This window comes from Mirounga angustirostris, unplaced genomic scaffold (assembly GCF_029215605.1).
Source record: "Mirounga angustirostris isolate CCGP_5_RB_7025 unplaced genomic scaffold, mMirAng1.0.hap1 SCAF_14, whole genome shotgun sequence".
NCBI lineage: Eukaryota > Metazoa > Chordata > Mammalia > Carnivora > Phocidae > Mirounga > Mirounga angustirostris.
In genome coordinates, this window is record NW_026991722.1 from 49,408,029 (window position 1) to 49,427,240 (window position 19,212).

General features: G+C 35.5%; 1 protein-coding gene across 4 annotated transcripts in view; it reads left to right on the forward strand.

The window, feature by feature from the left end:
* ROCK1 (Rho associated coiled-coil containing protein kinase 1) overlaps positions 1-19,212 on the forward strand; it is a 152,750-nt gene that overhangs the window by 113,035 nt on the left and 20,503 nt on the right. For all 4 annotated transcript variants that reach the window (XM_045886953.2, XM_045886954.2, XM_045886955.2 and 1 more), the window contains 6 exons: positions 281-465; positions 2,230-2,299; positions 3,884-3,978; positions 10,817-10,982; positions 11,937-12,030; positions 12,449-12,537. In XM_045886953.2, coding sequence (XP_045742909.1) covers positions 281-465; positions 2,230-2,299; positions 3,884-3,978; positions 10,817-10,982; positions 11,937-12,030; positions 12,449-12,537 — 699 coding nt within the window. The remainder of the gene's footprint in view (positions 1-280; positions 466-2,229; positions 2,300-3,883; positions 3,979-10,816; positions 10,983-11,936; positions 12,031-12,448; positions 12,538-19,212) is intronic.

Consider the following 19,212-nt stretch of genomic DNA (forward strand, 5'->3'; position numbering starts at 1 on the left):
AGAGTTGGTAAAGGGAACATTATCAGTGATGATGATAATAAAAGAGTGATTAATGAGAGAAGATAGGTAAGTGAAGGACAAAAAAGGACTTGATACAACCAGAGAAAAGACATACTGAGTAGTCATGGGAAACTTGGGGACCAAAGTATTGATAAAATTACCTCTCTCCCTTTGCCCCCTACACACCCCCTGTTCTCTCTCTCTCTCAAATGAATAAATAAGTCTGTCTAAATAAATAAATAGTGAGATGTAAGATCCCAATTACTTTTCTCATTCATAGGTTAAGAATCTATCCCTTCAACTGGAGCAGGAATCAAACAAGCGACTGTTGTTACAGAATGAATTGAAGACTCAAGCATTTGAAGCAGACAATTTAAAAGGTTTAGAAAAGCACATGAAACAGGAAATAAATACTTTATTGGAAGCAAAGAGATTATTAGAATTTGAATTAGCTCAGCTTACAAAGTAAGTCTCAAAAATAACATTTTTCTTTCTTTTTTGTGTTCTGCATTTGCTTATGTTTGATATTTTATGTGTGTGGAAATAATGTATTTGGAGTTAGTGAAAGGAAGACTTTAGAAAAATTCATTTAGAAGTGAAAGAATTTACAAAGGTTTGCAAGGGAGCCTTAGTAAATAAAAAGTAGAGATCTTTAAGAGGAGAAAAAAGGAGATTATCAAGGCTACTTACTGACTTTACCATTAAACTGAGAGCTACAGTTTTGTCATATGATTTTCATACCCACAAGTCATGTTTCTTCACACTAGAATTACAAAAATCAGGGATAAGATTCAGTACGTTACGGGAAATGTTCAGTGTTTCTTTATTTTAGAAACTAGAGTTAGACATGATGACCCTGTATTTGTCTTGTTTCTTTGGTTCATCTCAGAATGCAAAGTACCTTTTTTCTTCTACTCTGAGATGTGATGTGTTCGCTTACTTGAAGTAGAGACAAAGCAAGGTGTTGTTTGTACTTTCAGAATTGGTATAAAGACATGCTTCAGAAATTTAATGTCAAAGATGAGTGTATCTTATGCCAAGTCATGTGTTTTTATTTCCTCTAGATTTATGTTACAATATCTTCATTTGCCACCTTCATTTACAGCATAGTGATTCTTGAATAAAATTATTGGGTTTTGTTTTGTTGGATTTATATTGGCAAAATTCTTTTCCCCCTTTTAGAGCCATCATTTTCACGTAATGTGTTTCATAGTTTTCTTCTCCCTAAATAACTTTCACTTAGCATTCAGTGAACATCTGTTATGTTCTTTTATCAACCATATGCCTTGGTAGATGCTGAAAATACAAAGCTATTACTATCTAATATGAAAATCTAGCAGATGCAGACAGAATTGTTTATCCTTGAGCATGTATGTTTGTGGGTTGCATTGTCAGATAACAGATAACTGTCTTATCTGTTTCTATGTGAATTGTGTTCCTGTGTGTATTGCATATATATGTAGATGTGTCTGTGTTCCTCCTCCTTTGTCAGTTATTGTTCTTGCCTCCTTTCTTGTTTCTTACCTGGTTTTTCATTTCCAGCCCCACCCCCAAGCTTTATTGGCCATCATGTATAGTATTATATGTATATATAATGTATAGCATGTATAATATTCTTAATATTTATTAAATATTTTCATGTCCCCTCTTTTTATTTGCTTACTTTACTACATAAGATATTTAAAATGTATCCCTAAAGGACACCTGGGTGACTCAGTCGACTAAACTGCCTTCGCTCGGGTCATGATCTCAGGGTTCTGGGATCGAGTCCCTCATTGGGCTCCTTGCTCAGTGAGGAGTCTGCTTCTCTCTCTGCCTGCAGCTCCCCCTGCTTGTGCCCTCTCTCTCAAATAAATAAAATCTCTAAAAAATAAAATAAAATAAAAATAAAATGTATTTTAAGAATGCTTTTCTCTATTAACACTTACCAAAAAAGTATCATTTTTATTTTTGCAACTTGGATTAATCCACAATTAATATTCTCCTGAAAGTCACGTTAGAAAACAGTTCCCTCTGCTTTGCACAGTATCATTTTATAAGGAGTAAAATGGAACCAAACAGCATGACCTGATCAAATATAATAAAGTAATACTGTGTAATGAAGTATGATTTTTAAAAACAAAGGTCATTTTAGTAAACCTTTTTGTTTTTAGCAACTGTAATAAATAAAGAATAATATAAAGCCTAGTGTAAATAGCATTCATTTACGGTTTTCTCTTTTACCTGAAGACAGTATAGAGGAAATGAAGGACAGATGCGGGAGCTCCAAGATCAGCTTGAAGCTGAGCAGTATTTCTCGGTAAGAATCATTTTTAACACTTGGCTTAAAACAAAGTATTAAGATTTTTAATGTGAACTGTGACTTTTTTCCAAATGACCGTGAAGTAGTTTTCTCCCCCTTTATATATCCCCATCTCTACATTTCATTTCTGAATCTGAGTTCATGATCTGTGTACGTTATAAAGAAATGACCATTTCTGTGAAATATTTCTAGAACTGCCATCAAACTAAAGCTATATATAAGACTTCGTTAAGGGTTTTGTTTGCCTGGTAGCAAGCTTGGGTGCTTGGAGTGTCAGTATTTTCATGCATGGTTCATGTATGCACGTTACATTTGTAGGTGTAACTGCATACAGTTATAGATATAGTTAATGCTCAAAAGCTTTGGTCTTGTTTTAGCTCTCCGTATGCACTTCATGCATCTATTTTGCTTTTTTCTCCATAGAAGTCATTCTAACTCTTACTGGCTGCAGGGCAGGTTATTTTCACTACTACTTTAACATTTATAGCCAGTGCTTTGAGATGTTACTGAAGCCTCTGCATTTTTTGTTTCTTTTGGTTGCCAAGTTTATACTCCACCATTTCAACTTAACATTTACCTAGCTTCTCCATTACTGTGAACACTAGCAGCCGCTTTTCTTACAAGTCTTAGTGCACTTAAATGAGAGAGTTTGAGTTGTGCTGGTGAACATGCCCTAGAAATCAAGTGAACAATATTGGAAATAATGATTTCCTAAATAAAGAATTTGAACACTAGTAGAGCTCTACAGAACTTTCATGTGTTCAGAGCTTTATGCTGTACTCTGCTCATCTCCTAATAAACATGGTGACTTGGTATTTTTTGCCTATTTTTTTCTTGGCTTGTTAGACTATCAGTGATTTTAATTTTTAAAAAAATCAGTATTGTTAAAAAATCTTTCCCTGGGTAGAGATTAACCTTAACTGTTCAAAGTGTTATAGTACTGACTTCTACAGAGTGGTCTATAATATCATGCACACTTTCTTGTCCATATACTTTCACAGAGTAATCATCTAGTACCTCTTTTATTTACATGCCCATTGAAATATTTGTATTTTTCCCCTAGAGAAGTGCTATTTCTTAGAGGGATAAGTAAGTTTACAGTATAAAAGTAATTCTTCACAGCTATTTGCTGGTTCTTACTATTTTTTTCTCCCTTATCTTTTATATGAAAAAGGATAGTTTACAAAAAAGACTGCAGAACTAGAAGTTTATTCTGTAATCACAGCATCTTAACACAATATGGATCTAATGCTTACTCATAGCATATTTTACTCAGCAAAATATTTTTTAGGTGTATCATGTCATTTGTATCAGCAGTTCATTCCTTTTTATTGTTCAGTATGAATACTCCACAATTTTTAAAATTCATCTGTTGATGAACCTCTGATTGTTTACAATTTGGGATAATGCTGCAATGAAAATTCATATATAAGATTTTGTGTGGATATATGCTTGCATTTGTCTTGGGTAAATACTTGGGAGGAGAATTGTTGGGTTGTATGTTGTTTAACTTTATAAGCAGCTACCAGACTTTTTAAACTCCTCATAAACACTTATTTCTTCTAATCACTTATTTTGCAGACACTTTATAAAACCCAGGTAAAGGAACTTAAGGAAGAAATTGAAGAAAAAAACAGAGAATATTTAAAGAAAATACAAGAGCTACAAAGTGAGAAGTATGTCCATCCATTTTTCTTTACAACAAGACTCACTATTACAACATAGCATTCTTTTAAGTTTAAAAATAGAGAGTAGATGTGCCATTATTCTGATGGGAATGGTATAGCAAATCTTATTAGGCTAATTCAGAACAAATCAAACTAAATTTAGATTAATTTTTCTCTTTATGGTGAAAATGTCATACAGTAACGCTATGGCAATTATATAGAGATTCACTAAACTGTGATAGTAAATTGTTTTCAGGGGTCTCCCAATCTTTAAACATCTATTTGTATATAAATATTTCATACTGTACTTGCAAGTCATTATTTTATGCTAGGTAAAGTTATTTAGGGTCTCCCTCTTAGTATTATTAGGCAGGTTAAGTTCCATTGCATGTCTGCTTAGGGTCTTAGAAGAAGACCTAAAGCTATTTAAGTGTAACAACTTCTTATAGCTAGGTGGAACAGACGTTAGAACTAGTTTTCTGACATTTTTATGTTCTCTTTCCATATAGAAATTTAAAAAATTTAACCATTTTATTGCTGAAACAAAGAAATACATTAAATATTTTATCATGCTTAGTTTTATGAATTATATGACAAATATCATTAGAATTACCACCCATGAAAGAGACAGACTTTTGCTATCCACTTTAGAAGCCCACTGTATTCCCCCTCCGGATTATGCCTTCTTCCCTCCCCACCACTGAATAATCACTATCCTGACACTTACTTGTTGACGGAACTGGATCATTTTTCTTGTATAGTTTTCCTCAGTTGTACTGATTTTATTGATCCATTTCCACAGTTAGTTGGACATTTTTGTCCTGTGTTTCCTGCAAATCTGTAGTTAAATCTAGAACTGTGCTATCCAGTATGGTAGCCCCTGGTCTTATGTAGCCATTTAAATTTGAACTTTAATTTATTTAATTTATTTAAGTGAAGTTTAAAATTTAGTTTTTAAACTAAATTTTAAATTTTAGGTGCTCAACAGTCATATTTGGCTAGTATTTACCATATTTGACAGCACAGGTATACAGAACATTTCTATCCTCCTAGAAAGCTTTATTGGACATACCTAATTGAGAGTCTTAGTCATATTCAAATCTGATTTTTATTTTATTTATTTATTTATTTTTTTTAAGATTTTATTTATTTATTTGAGAGAGAGAGAATGAGAGACAGAGAGCATGAGAAGGAGGAAGGTCAGAGGGAGAAGCAGACTCCCTGCTGAGCAGGGAGCCCGATGCGGGACTCGATCCAGGGACTCCAGGATCATGACCTGAGCCAAAGGCAGTCGCTTAACCAACTGAGCCACCCAGGCGCCCTCAAATCTGATTTTAGAGGGGTGAAGACTACCTCATACATAACCTTGTACTGTCTGGTTACTTCTTTGTGTTGTTAGCAACCATGGACACTCAGTGCTTGGATCTTTAATATATTTAGTGGAGTCTAAGGTAGGAGCAAAGGTACATTTCCTGGTTAGTCTCTGTGAGAGTGATGGACTCCTGTTGTAGTCTATTGCCTATCATTTGTATGGTGTCTGCAGTGTAATATGCAATCCCATGTTGTGTGCATTCACTGTGAAAAGGGCACCCAATCCTCTACATACTATTGTTCTATAGGGTTGATATGTTTGCCCTTGTTTGATCTGTTTAAAAGAAACATATCACCACTAGTGTGCTAAGTACTGTGCTTCATGCCAGTGATATAATTATTAGTAAGTTATGGTTCTTACCCTCAAGTACTTCAGAATATAGTCAGGAGACAAATATAATTAAGGTATGTGTCTATGACAAAGTGCTAGGGATTGACAAGATGGTGTCTTAGAAAGCTTCATTCTTTAGAGTGAAGAATGGATTGGACGCAAAACTGGTGGATACAGGAAGTTGAATTATGTAGCCATTGGGAAATCTAAATGTAAAGTTATAGTGGAAGTTGACAGTAAAAGGAGAGGCGAGTACACAGGAAAAATAGGAAGTAGAAGCAATTGGACTTGTAGATTTGGGAGTGTGGGGATAAAAGTTGGGGGAAATTTCAGGTGGGTTCTCAAGTTGCTGACCAGGGCAGTTGGGTTGATGGTAGCACTGGTCCCTGAGTTAAGGAATGCCAAGTTTGTGAAATGAGGGGAGACAAGATTTTTTCCATTTCAGACCTATTGAGTTTGCGGTGCCTATGGGTTGTCCAAAGAGAAATGGTTCTGAAATTGCTTCAGAGCTCAGAGAAAAGATAAGGACTTGAAGCTGATTTGACAGGCATTATATACTGAAACAGAGATAGATGAGATTTGTAAAGGTGATTGTGTATATCAGAGTTTATAAACTCATGAACCTATAGTACCATACATGTAACTGATTTGAAGCTAGTTGGGTGTGTTCATTGTGTGAGTTGTGAGTATTATATAACAAACTGAAGAATTCATCTCAGTTCTAACCACTTGCTGCCACATGGTAACACTGATCCAGTATTTTAAGGTCTGGTTTTTCAAGAGAAGCCAGAAATCTGAATTTTTATGTAAAATGTTGGCCCAAATTTATTTTAATTGTATGTCTGGAGGGAGATGGAGATGGACTCATTTGACCCTCTTAGGTAACAAATTGTAACCCCTAGTGTAGGATGAGAAGACATAAAGGCTGACGATAGACTACTAGTGCCTATACTTCTAAAGAAAGGGCAGAGGAAGGGAAAATAAGTCACCAGTGATATAAGGAGAAACGTAGAGTAAGATCACAAAAGCTAGGGGAATAGAATACTTCAGAGAAGACAAGTGATTTAAAGTGCCAAATACTCAAAAAGGTCAAGTAAAAAATAAATTGTCCGTTATATTTAAGGTTGTTAGTTATCTTGTTGAGAACAGTTCCTAAATGGTAATGAGAATGGATACTAAAGTGGATTGAGACGTGAATGGTAAGGGTAGAAGTGGAGACCGAGTGTAGACAGTAGCCACATTTACCTCCTTACAGTTCAACAAACTGGTCAGTTACTCTTCTGCCTCAGGGCTTCTGGACTTGCTCTCCCCTTTTCCTGGAACATTTTCCTCTGAGTATCCACATGGCGTGCTCCTTCACCCTCTTCAGGTCTAGGTCTAAATGTCATCTCAGAGGGGCCTTCCCTGAATATCCTTCTTAAAATTGTGCAAACATCCCCCACCCCATTACCTTGCTGCCCAGTTTAGTACTTCCTTAACCTGTTTTACTTTTCTCTGTGGCACTTATCCCTTCCCAATATATTATAGAACTTGCTGACTTATTTTACTTACTGTTTCTCTTTCTACTAGAACTTAAGCTCAGTGAAGGAAGGAATTTTTAAGTGTTTTGTCCTTAACTCTGTTTCAGTACTATATGGATAGCTCCTGGAATTGTACCTAGAACACAGTAGATGGTCAGTAAATACTCGTTAAATTAAAAAATTCAAGAAATGTGGTTGTTGAGGCGAGGAGATAGAGCAGTAGCTGGAGGAGAAGTTGAAAGAGAGCCATTTTTAAAGATAGCAGAAATTTGAGCATATTTTAATGAGACATGGGAAGGAAATCAGAGTGGGAAAAGTTGCACATCTATTCATTGATTGAAACAAAAATTTCTGAGCACTTTCTATGGGCTGGAGACTTCTGGGCATTTTGAATACAGCAGTGAACAAGAACAAAGCTCCTGCTTATAATCTTATATCCTAGAAGAAAAAGGAGTGGTTCATAAATTGATTTCATTAAGGAGAGAGGAGAATAAAGGTGATGGATTGGCTTTAGGCATCAGTAAAGACAGGTCTTTAATTTATGGAGAGTTGTGAAGGAAGTCTGGATGGTTATAGTTGCATAGTTTTACCCTGAACCATCTCATTGTTCTTGCTTTCTCTTGCACAGTTGCATAGCCAGGGATAGAACTATAATTGGGGACAAATAGGTTTTCTGGCATTTTAATATATAACTTAGATACATTTATCTGATTTTGATAAAAGCAGTAAGCCCAGGTAAGAATATGTTATCAGTCTCAAGCCTTTGTGATATAATAGCTCAGAACTACCCCTAGGATCATAGACTTAACATTGGCAGTACTTCCTATCTTTTCCTGATGTACTAACTTCCCTACAATTTGAGACAGCTATTTTGTATCTTCTCCTTTCTCCTCAGATCTTCAGCAGCCTCTCCTCATCCTCACACTCAACGGATGGCCTTGCTTCCTAGAAGTACTCTGTCCCACCCTCACAGCTACTAACCTATCTGCCTCTGTACCTATAAACCCTGCCTTCCTTCCCACTGATGTAAATGAACAAAATGTTCTTTTAACCGCCTCGATCCCATCCCTTTCTGCCTACTTAAGAATATGACTCCAGGAATCCTCACCTTTCCTGTGTCCATTTTTTCCCTTTGTATAGTCATTCTTACTGTTATGTAAACATACAGGTAAACATTTTTATAAAAAATAACCATCTTTTAAGTGCATTTTACTTCCAGCTACTGTCCTATTTTTCTGCTTCCATTTGTAGCAAACTTCTTTGAAAGGTGACATACCATTTGTATTCAGGTCCTCTTCTCCCTTTTTTTCTCTAGCTCATTCCAGACTTTTCCACTCATCACACTACCAAAATAACCCTTCTCAAGGTTACTGATGAGTTCCTAATATTTAAAGACAATAGTCAGTTCTCAGTCCTTACCTCATTTAACAGTAGCAGGTGACATCGTTGATTACTCTCTCTTGACAAAATTTCTTCATTTGGCTTCTGTGACACCAAATGGTATTTTTTCTTACTGAACTAGCTACTCTTAACCTCCTTTGCTCCTTTGTCCCTTCCCCTCTTTGAGACCTTTAAAATTTGGAGGGCCCAAGGGATCATTCTTTCCTTGTTCTCATCTAGCCTCATGGCTTTAAATAGCATCAGTGTACAAGCACATTCTCCCCTGAATTCCAGACTTGTATGTCCAGCCGTCTGCTTGATTCCACTTGAGTGTTTAATAAACATCTCATTTTTAACATGTCCAGAAAAAATTCCTGATTCCCTTACCTTGCCAACCTTTCCCTCCCTGTTTTCCCCATTTCAGTATTAGCAGTTCTCTTGTTTCCAGTTGTTTAAATAAAAAACCTTGAAATTATCCTAGACTTCTTTTTTTCCTTATACTGTCTATGCAGTCCATTAATAAATCTTCCTAGCTGTAATTTAAAAGTATATCCAGAATCTGATCAGTTCTCACAACTTGTACCATTTCCCAGCCTGATCCATACTGCCACCATCTCCAATTTTGGTCCTTTCATTAGTCTCCTAGTTGATATCCTTGCTTCTGCCATTGTCCCCCAACAGTCTGATCTTAATACTGCAGCCAGAATGATCTTTTTAAAACAGAATACTCAGAGTAAAAGCCAAAGTTCCCTATACTGTCTTAGAAAGCCTTACAAGGTCTGTTCTTTCTCCCCACTTCTCTTAATACATTTCTCACAACTTTCCTTCATCTCTCAGTTCACTGACATTAGCTTCTTTCAGACAAACTTAGGGCATTTGTTATTAGATGTTTCTTTGACCTTATCATTGTATTTTCAGATACCTGCATAGCTCACTCCCTTACTTCTGTCCTATCTCTTCTCACATGTCTTAGCAGAGAGGCCTCCTTGATCACCCTGTGTAAAATATCACATTCACAGCCTCTTCTACCTTTTTTATTTTATTGTGTTCTCTGTGGCATGCTATATATTACTTGTTCATTTTTTTTTAATTGCCTGTTTCACCCCACTAATATGTGCTTCCTCAGGGCAGGGACTCTGTTACTACTGTATGTCTTAATTCACTTAACAGATAGTAACCACTTAGGTAAATGTTTGTTGGACAAATGAATGAGTTTGTGGGTTTTGTTTTTTGTTTTTTGTTTTTTTGTAGTTAGTATATGTTTCCCTCCTTAGGTTTGAGACAGAAAATTTCATTTGTATTATTCCCTTAGTAAAAAATAGATGGAAGTCATTCACTCATTCACTTAGCAAACATTTATTGAGCACCTACTGTATATAGGGGAGATACAGTTATGACTCAGATAGCTTATTGAACAGAAGTTCTTTAGGAAGAGCAAGCAAATTGGAATGATCTGGTCCTGGTCTGAATGTCAGTTCCAAAAAGCTTTAAAGTATAATTCCCAAGGAACATTTCAAGAATAGTTTATAGTGGTTACAAATCTATTTATAAGTCGTCATAATCTCATTACATTTCAGAACTGAAAGGGACCTCAAAAATCATTTAGTTTAAGTCTCTCATTCTACAGATTTGATTTCATTGAGCCCCAGGAAATGTAAGAGATTTTCCCAGTGTCCTTACCCAATTAATGAAGAACAGGGATAAGGGTTAAGGTCTGGCCTCCTGGTTTAAAAGCCTATTACTTTTCCTCTGTCCCATGCTACCTTCCGTTGTAATACAGAACAACTTCCTTTTCAAAAGTAGACTGCTGGGGCGCCTGGGTGGCTCAGTTGGTTAAGCGACTGCCTTCGGCTCAGGTCATGATCCTGGAGTCCCGGGATCGAGTCCCACGTCGGGCTCCCTGCTCGGCAGGGAGTCTGCTTCTCCCTCTGACCCTCCCACCCTCATGCTCTCTCTCTCTCTCATTCTCTCTCTCTCTCTCTCTCAAATAAATAAATAAAATCTTTAAAAAAAAAAAAAGGTAGACTGCTTGCCATTGCTTTACCACGTTTTCTTAGTTAAGCATAACAGCAGGTACAGGATTAAAGAGTTCTTTACTTTTATAGTTTATCAAAGTGTTAGAGGTGCAATTTATTACTTTTATAGAATTTTTGCTTTGGATTCAAATGGATTTTATTTTAAGCAACAAAATGCTTCTTATTGTTTAAATATAGTTGTCTTCATTTCTCTTATAAATCTATTGCAGGGAAACTCTTGCTACTCAGTTGGATCTAGCAGAAACAAAAGCTGAGTCTGAGCAGTTGGCTCGAGGGCTGCTGGAAGAACAGTATTTTGAATTAACCCAAGAAAGCAAGAAAGCTGCTTCCAGAAATAGACAAGAGATTACAGATAAAGATCATATTGTTAGTCGGGTAAGTGCGATTGTCAGGTAAGTTTTATGACTGAAATTTATCTAAATCAAAATAGGTCACATCTTAAAAGTGTTAGGGTGAGTATGTGTGCATGTGTATTTACTTTGACTTTACTTATACACAGTGGTCAGTCTATACTTATGTATAAAATAGTTTATATAATCCAAAACCATTGTTACTGACTGAAATTCTTATTCAGTGTAGTATGTTTTTTCTCTTTCTGGCTATAGATCTTAACTTATTATGTGAAGAAACGCTTGGGTTAAATTCATTTGTTGTATTTTCTTAATACATTGCAACTGACTTTGTGGCCAGAATTCTATAAAACTCAGAGAGACTATTTTGGGATGAGAAATTCTTTATGGATATCTACAAATTAATTTTAGAAAACCAGTACTATGATTACCTATTCCTGAAATACTATTGTCTATATAGATCATGGGGATTGAAAGGAGAGTTAGATTTTTCTTTTGAAGTTACCATCCAGTGCTCTGGTGTAAGTAGTCTTGGGTTTGAATCTTAGCTGTGCCACTAAGATGTTACATGGTCTTGGCAATTTATGTTACTTCCTTAAACCTCGGATTCTTCATCTATAAAATAGAAGTAATACCAGGGTGCCGGGCTGGCTCAATCAGTACAGCATGCGACTCTTGATCTTGGGGTTGTGAGTTTGAGTCCCACATTGGGGGTAGAGTTTACTTTTAAAAAAAAAAAGGAAAGAAAGAATACCTATTCCACAAGATTCTTACGACGGTTAAATGAAATATATTTTAATATAAGTGTATCCACATACGTTAAGCCAGAAACCAGGCATTTTTATTATAAAGCAGCGTCTGACTTGTCCACATCTATGGAGAATGCAAAGTTGTTTTTTTTTTTTTTTTTTAAGGTTACTGTTTTAAATACAAGACTAGCAAAGTGAATGTAACTTAAACCTTTGTGTGTTTTGTTAAGCTTGAAGAAACAAACAGCATGTTAACCAAAGATATTGAATTATTAAGAAAAGAAAATGAAGAGCTAACTGATAAAATGAGGAGGGCAGAGGAAGGTACGTAAGGTTATTTGTTTTTTTCTTTTTTAATCATAATGTTTAATCAAGTTCAGAGGTAAATCTTGAGATATTTATATTGTGTGTTTTTAAAATATTTGTTTTCATATGTTAAATAACTTCTGTAGCCTTAAGAATTATCTTTGTAGAACTTAAATGTGAGGTGATGGATGTGTTCATTAACTCGATGGGAGAATCCTTTCGTAATGAATACATGTATCAAATCATCATGTTGTACAGCTTAAGTATCTTACAAATTTATTTGTCAATTATACCTCAGTAAAGCTGAACAAAAAGAATGGTCTTAATGAAGCTACTAAAAATTATGTAGTGTATACTAATTTGAATAATTAAGAACATGTTAATTTGGAACGCAATTTAATGTCATATAATAACACTTTATATAATTTATTAACAGAATATAAATTGAAGAAGGAGGAGGAGATCAGTAATCTTAAGGCTGCCTTTGAAAAGAATATCAATACAGAAAGAACCCTTAAAACGCAGGTATACATACTCTCTCAGCCTTTTCCATGTTTGTATTTGAATATCATATATTCAGAAGTTAATATTTGTTTTCTGAGTACTTTTTCTTAAAACTTAGGTTATAATGTTCAAACTTTTCATTGGAACAAATGATGTTATATTCTTTCTTCATTAAATATAAAAGACTTTCAGGAAATTGGATTTCAATTGAGTTAAGAAAGAAGATGTGATATAGATAGATAGATATGGAATCGTACTCAGCCATAAAAAAAAGAATGAAATCTTACCATTTGCGACCACAGGGATAGAACTGTAATGTATTATGCTAAGCGAAATAAGTCAGTCAGAGAAAGACAAATACCATATGATTTCACTGATATGTGGAATTTAAGATATGAAACAGATGAACATAGGGGAAAGAAAAAAAAAGAGAGGGACACAAACCATAAGAGAGACTCCTAACTATAGAGAACAAACTTAGAGTTGCTGGAGAGGAGGTGGGAGGGTGGGCTAAATGGGTGACAGGCATTAAGGAGGACACTTGTTGTGATGAGCACTGGGTGTTATATGTAAGTGATGAATCACTAAATTCTACTCCTGAAATTAATATTACACTATATGTTAACTAACTAGAATTTAAATAAAATCTTGAAACCAAAAAAAGGAAAAAGAAAGTAGATTGTCTAATCATTTGACTAGTAAGAACATATTTTAGATTGTCCAGAAGACCTGTATTTGATAATAGGAGAACTTAATGAAGAGAAAACACTTGACTAAAGCCAAAAGAGAAGAACTGGGAATAAATAAGAAACTATAGGGGTGGCTCTATCATTTTGCTGTGTATTTAATAATGTAGCTAGATCAGATTTTTACACTAAAACTTGATGTCTTATCATTTTACTAAGTTAAAATTCTTCATAAGGTATTGTGTACCTCAGTTGATTTTTTTGGTAAAATAAATATTTTTTACCTTTTTTGTTTGTTTTGTTTATTCGCCAAAGAAAGAGAGAGCATGCATAAGCAGGGGGAGTGGCAGGCAGGGGGAAAAACAGGCTCGCTGCTGAGCAAGGAGCCTGACACCAGACTCAATCTTAGGACCCTGGAATCATGACCTGAGCCGAAGGCAGACACTTAACAGACTGAGCCACCCAGCCGTCCCAATATTTTTTACTTTTTTTTTTTTTTAAATTTATTTATTAGAGAGAGAATGAGAGAGAGCACATGAGAGGGGGGAGGGTCAGAGGGAGAAGCAGACTCCCTGCCGAGCAGGGAGCCAATGCGGGACTCGATCCAGGGACTCCAGGATCATGACCTGAGCCAAAGGCAGTCGCTTAACCAACTGAGCCACCCAGGCGCCCCTATTTTTTACTTTTTTATTTAAATGATTATAATAACTTCTTTACCACTTAACTACTCTCCTTTTCAGCAGTTTTTCATGTTGCAACCAGATTAATCTTTCAAAAATACACTTAATATCTGTTGAAAATCCTTCAGTGGAAGTTCTACTTACCTTTATATTCAGAGACCATGAAGAAAAAGATTGATGTTTATTACACAAAAATTCAAGTTTCTGGAGTCCAAAACAACTTAAGTTGGAAGAAAAAAACTAAGTAGAATATTTATAGCAAATATAGATAAATATAAAGAGTACCTACAAATTTTAAAAAGGCAATTTAATATGGAAAAAAAAAGTAAGGGGCATTTGAGAGAAAAAGAAACAGTAAAGAATTTTAAAAAGCTCAACCATAACAATAAATAATTAAAGTAATTAGAGAAATTTAAGTAATAGAAATTAAAGTAATAGATAACTTTTTGACAAATGGGCACATTTAAATGAGATACAGTACTCGTATTTGGCAAGAACATGGGTAAAGTTTGTATAGTTTTTGAGGGAGTAATCTATGAGAATAATTAACAAACTAACACATTTTAATGTGCATATTCTTTGACCTAGTAACTGCACATTTAGAAATTTATCCTATATAAAAAAAACTCCATAAATTCTCAAAAGAAATACATACAAATGTAATTACTGCAACAACAGTATTTTTAATGGTTTTGAAAAGTAAATTTAACCCAACCACCTACCAGCCTAGTATTAACAAATCATAATACATCTGTGCAATGCAAAGGAGTCATTAAAAATAAATGAAATAGTTGATACATCTCTAGGAATGCATCCATTTCTTCCAGATTGTCTAATTTGCTGGCATATAGTTGCTCATAATATGTTCTTATAATTGTTTGTATTTCTTTGGTATTGGTTGTGATCTCTCTTCTTTGATTCATGATTTTATTTATTTGGGTCATTTCTCTTTTCTTTTTGATAAGTCTGGCCAGGGATTTATCAATCTTCTTAATTCTTTCAAAGAACCAGCTCCTAGTTTCGTTGATCTGTTCTACTGTTCTTTTAGTTTCTATTTCATTGATTTCTGCTCTGATCTTTATTATTTCTCTTCTCCTGCTGGGTTTAGGCTTTATTTGCTGTTCTTTCTCCAGCTCCTTTAGGTGTAGGGTTAGGTTGTGTACTTGAGACCTTTCTTGTTTCTTGAGAAAGGCTTGTATTGCTATATACTTTCCTCTTAGGACTGCCTTTGCTGCATCCCAAAGATTTTGAACAGTTGTGTTTTCATTTTCATTTGTTTCCATGAATTTTTTTAATTCTTCTTTAATTTCCTGGTTGACCCATTCATTCTTTAGTAGGATGCTCTTTAGCCTCCATATATTTGAGTTCTTTCCGACTTTCCTCTTGTGATTGAGTTCTAGTTTCAAAGCATTGCGGTCTGAAAATAGGCAGGGAATGATCCCAGTCTTTTGGTACCGGTTGAGACCTGATTTGTGACCTAGGATGTGATCTATTCTGGAGAATGTTCCATGGGCACTAGAGAATGTGTATTCCGTTGCTTTGGGATGGAATGTTCTGAATATATCTGTGAAGTCCATTTGGTCCACTGTGTCATTTAAAGTCTTTATTTCCTTGTTGATCTTTTGCTTAGATGATCTGTCCATTTCAGTGAGGGGGGTGTTAAAATCCCCCACTATTACTATTTGTTGTTGATGTGTTTTTTTTTTTTTGCTTATGGCTTATATAATTGGCTGCTCCCATGTTAAGGGCATAGATACTTACAATTTTTAGATCTTCTTGTTGGATAGACCCTTTAAGTATGATAGAGTGTCCTTCCTCATCTCTTATTACAGTCTTTGATTTAAAATCTAATTTGTCTGGGGCGCCTGGGTGGCTCAGATGGTTAAGCGTCTGCCTTCAGCTCAGGTCATGATCCCAGGGTTCTGGGATCGAGTCCCGCATCGGGCTCCCTGCTAGGCGGGGAGCCTGCTTCTCCCTCTGCCTCTGCCTCTCTCTCTCTCTCTGACTCTCATGAATAAATAAATTAAAAAAAAACATTTAAAATCTAATTTGTCTGATATAAGGATTGCCACCCTAGCTTTCTTTTGGTGTCCATTAGCATGGTAAATGGTTTTCCACCCCCTTACTTTCAATCTGGGGATGTCTTTGGGTCTAAAATGAGTCTCTTGCAGACAGCATATCAATGGGTCTTGTTTTTTAATCCAGTCTGATAGCCTGTGTCTTTTGATAGGGGCATTTAGCCCATTTACATTCAGGGTAACTATTGAAAGATATGAATTTAGTGCCATTGTATTGCCTGTAAGGTGACTGTTATTGTATATTGTCTATGTTCCTTTTGGGTCTGTGTTACTTTTAGGCTCTCTCTCTGCTTAGAGGACCCCTTTCAATATTTCTTGTAGGGCTGGTTCCGTGTTTGCAAATTCCTTTGGTTTTTGTTTGTCCCGGAAGCTTTTTCTCTCTCCTTCTATTTTCAGTGACAGCCTAGCTGGATATAGTATTCTTGGCTGCATATTTTTCTCATTTAGTGCTCTGAATATATCCTGCCAGTCCTTTCTGGCCTGCCAGGTCTCTGTGGATAGGTCTGTTGCCAGTCTAATGTTTCTACCATTGTAGGTTACAGATCTCTTCTCCCGAGCTGCTTTCAGGACTTTCTCTGTCTCTGAGACTCGTAAGTTTTACTATTAGATGTTGGGATGTTGACCTATTTTTATTGATTTTGAGGGCGGTTCTCTGTGCCTCTTGGATTTTGATCCCTGTTTCCTTCCCCAAATTAGGGAAGGTCTCTGCTATAATTTGCTCCAGTATACCTTCTGCCCCTCTCTCTCTTTCTTCTTCTTCTGGGATCCCAATTATTATAATATTGTTTTGTCTTACAGTATCACTTATCTCTCGAATTCTGCCCTCGTGATCCAGTAGTTGTTTATCTCTCTTTTTCTCAGCTTCTTTATTTTCCATCATTTGACCTTCGATATCACTAATTCTCTCTTCTGCCTCATTTATCCTAGCAGTTAGAGCCTCCATTTTTTATTGCACCTCATTAATAGCCTTTTTGATTTCAACTTGGTTAGATTTTAGTTCTTTTATTTCTTCAGAAAGGGTTTCTCTAATATCTTCCATGCTTTTTTCAAGCCCAGCTAGTATCTTTAAAATCATCATTCTGAACTCTAGTTCTGACATCTTACTAATGTCCATATTGATTAGGTCCCTGGCAGTCGGTACTGCCTCTTGTTCTTTTTTTTCAAGTGATTTTTTCCATCTTGTCATTTTGTCCAGAGGAGAAGAGATGAATGAGAGAACAAAATGCTAACAGGGTAACAACATCCCCAGAAAATATACACTAAACAAATCAGAAGAGACCTGAAATCGGGGGAAAAGAAAGGGAAAGAAAGAAAAAAGAAAAAGATAAAAACAAACAAACAAAAAAACAGAATATGATCAAATATGATCAGGCTGGTGCATAGATCAGTGCCACACACTAGATTTTGGGCGTATTTTGGTCTGTTAGAAGAAAGTGCCTCCCAAAATTTTAAAGAAAAGCTTATATATGTATAAAAATAAGGGTTGATACGATGATGGAATATGACTGTAAAGATGGAAATTATAAAAGACTTTTTAAAAGGAATTGATAAGAAGTTGGTTGAAAAAAGAAAGAAGAGGATTTAAAAAAAAAAAAAAAGAATGTGATTAGGCAGGAGACTAGAACAAAGCCATACACTAGAGATTTAGGGTATATTTGGGTCTGTTAAAAGAAACTGTATTCCAAAATTTTAAAGCGAGAACAACTTACATATATATACCAAAAATAAGGTTAACTACTATGAAGGGATAGAATATGACTCCAGAAATGAAAAATAAAAAAGAATTTTTAAAAAAGGGATTGATAAGATGTTGGTTGAAAAAGGGAAAAAGAAAAATTCAAAAAAAAAGGAAAATAAAAAAATAAAATTAACTTTGAAAGATGTGTCAACTACCAAAACTGAACCAGGATGAAATAGAAAACCTGAACAGACCTATAACCACTAAGGAAATTGAAGCAGTCATTAAAAATCTCCCAACAAACAAAAGCCCAGGGCCAGATGGCTTCCCAGGTGAATTCTACCAAACATTTAAAGAAGAATTAATACCTGTTCTTCTGAAACTGTTCCAAAAAATAGAAATGGAAGGAAAACTGCCAAACTCGTTTTATGAGGCCACCATTACCTTGATCCCAAAACCAGACAAAGACCCCATCAAAAAGGAGAATTACAGACCAATATCCTTGATGAACATGGATGCAAAAATTCTCACCAAAATACTAGCCAGTAGGGTCCAACAGTACATTAAAAGGATTATTCACCACGACCAAGTGGGATTTATCCCTGGACTGCAAGGTTGGTTCAACATCTGCAAATCAATCAATGTGATACAATACATTAATAGAAGAAAGAACAAGAAGCATATGATCCTCTCAGTAGATGCAGAAAAAGCATTTGACAAAGTATAGCATCCTTTCTTGATCAAAACTCTTCAGAGTATAGGGATAGAGGGTACATACCTCAATATCATAAAAACCATCTATGAAAAACCCACAGTGAATATCATTCTCAATGGGGAAAACCTGAGAGCTTTCCCCCTAAGGTCAGGAACACAGCAGGTATGTCCACTATCACCACTGCTATTCAACATAGTACTGGGAGTCCTAGCCACAGCAATCAGACAACAAAAAGAAAAAAAAAGGCATCCAAATCGGCAAAGAAGAAAACTCTCACTGTTTGCAGATGATATGATAGTTTATGTGGAAAACCCAAAAGACTCCACCCCAAAACTGCTAGAACTCATACAGGAATTCATTAAAGGGGCAGGATATAAAATCAATGCACAGAAATCAGTGACATTCCTATACACCAACAACAAGACAGAAGAAAGAGAAATTAAGGAGTTGATCCCATTTACAATTGCACCCAAAACCACAAGATTCCCAGGAATAAATCTAACCAAAGAGACAAAGAATCTGTACTCAGAAAACTATAAAATACTCATGAAAGAAATTCAGGAAGACACAAAGAAATGGAAAAATGTTCCATGCTCATGGATTGGAAGAACAAATATTGTGAAGATGTCAGTGCTACCTAGATCTAGCAATCTGCACATTCAGTGCAATCCCTATCAAAATACAATCCACTTTTTTCAAAGAAATGGGACAAATAATCCCTAAAATTTGTATGCAACCAGAGAAGACCCCGAATAGCCAGAGGAATGTTGAAAAAGAAAAGCAAAGCTGGCGGCATCACAATTCCAGACTTCAAGCTCTATTACAAAGCTGTCCTCATCAAAACAGTATGGTACTGGCA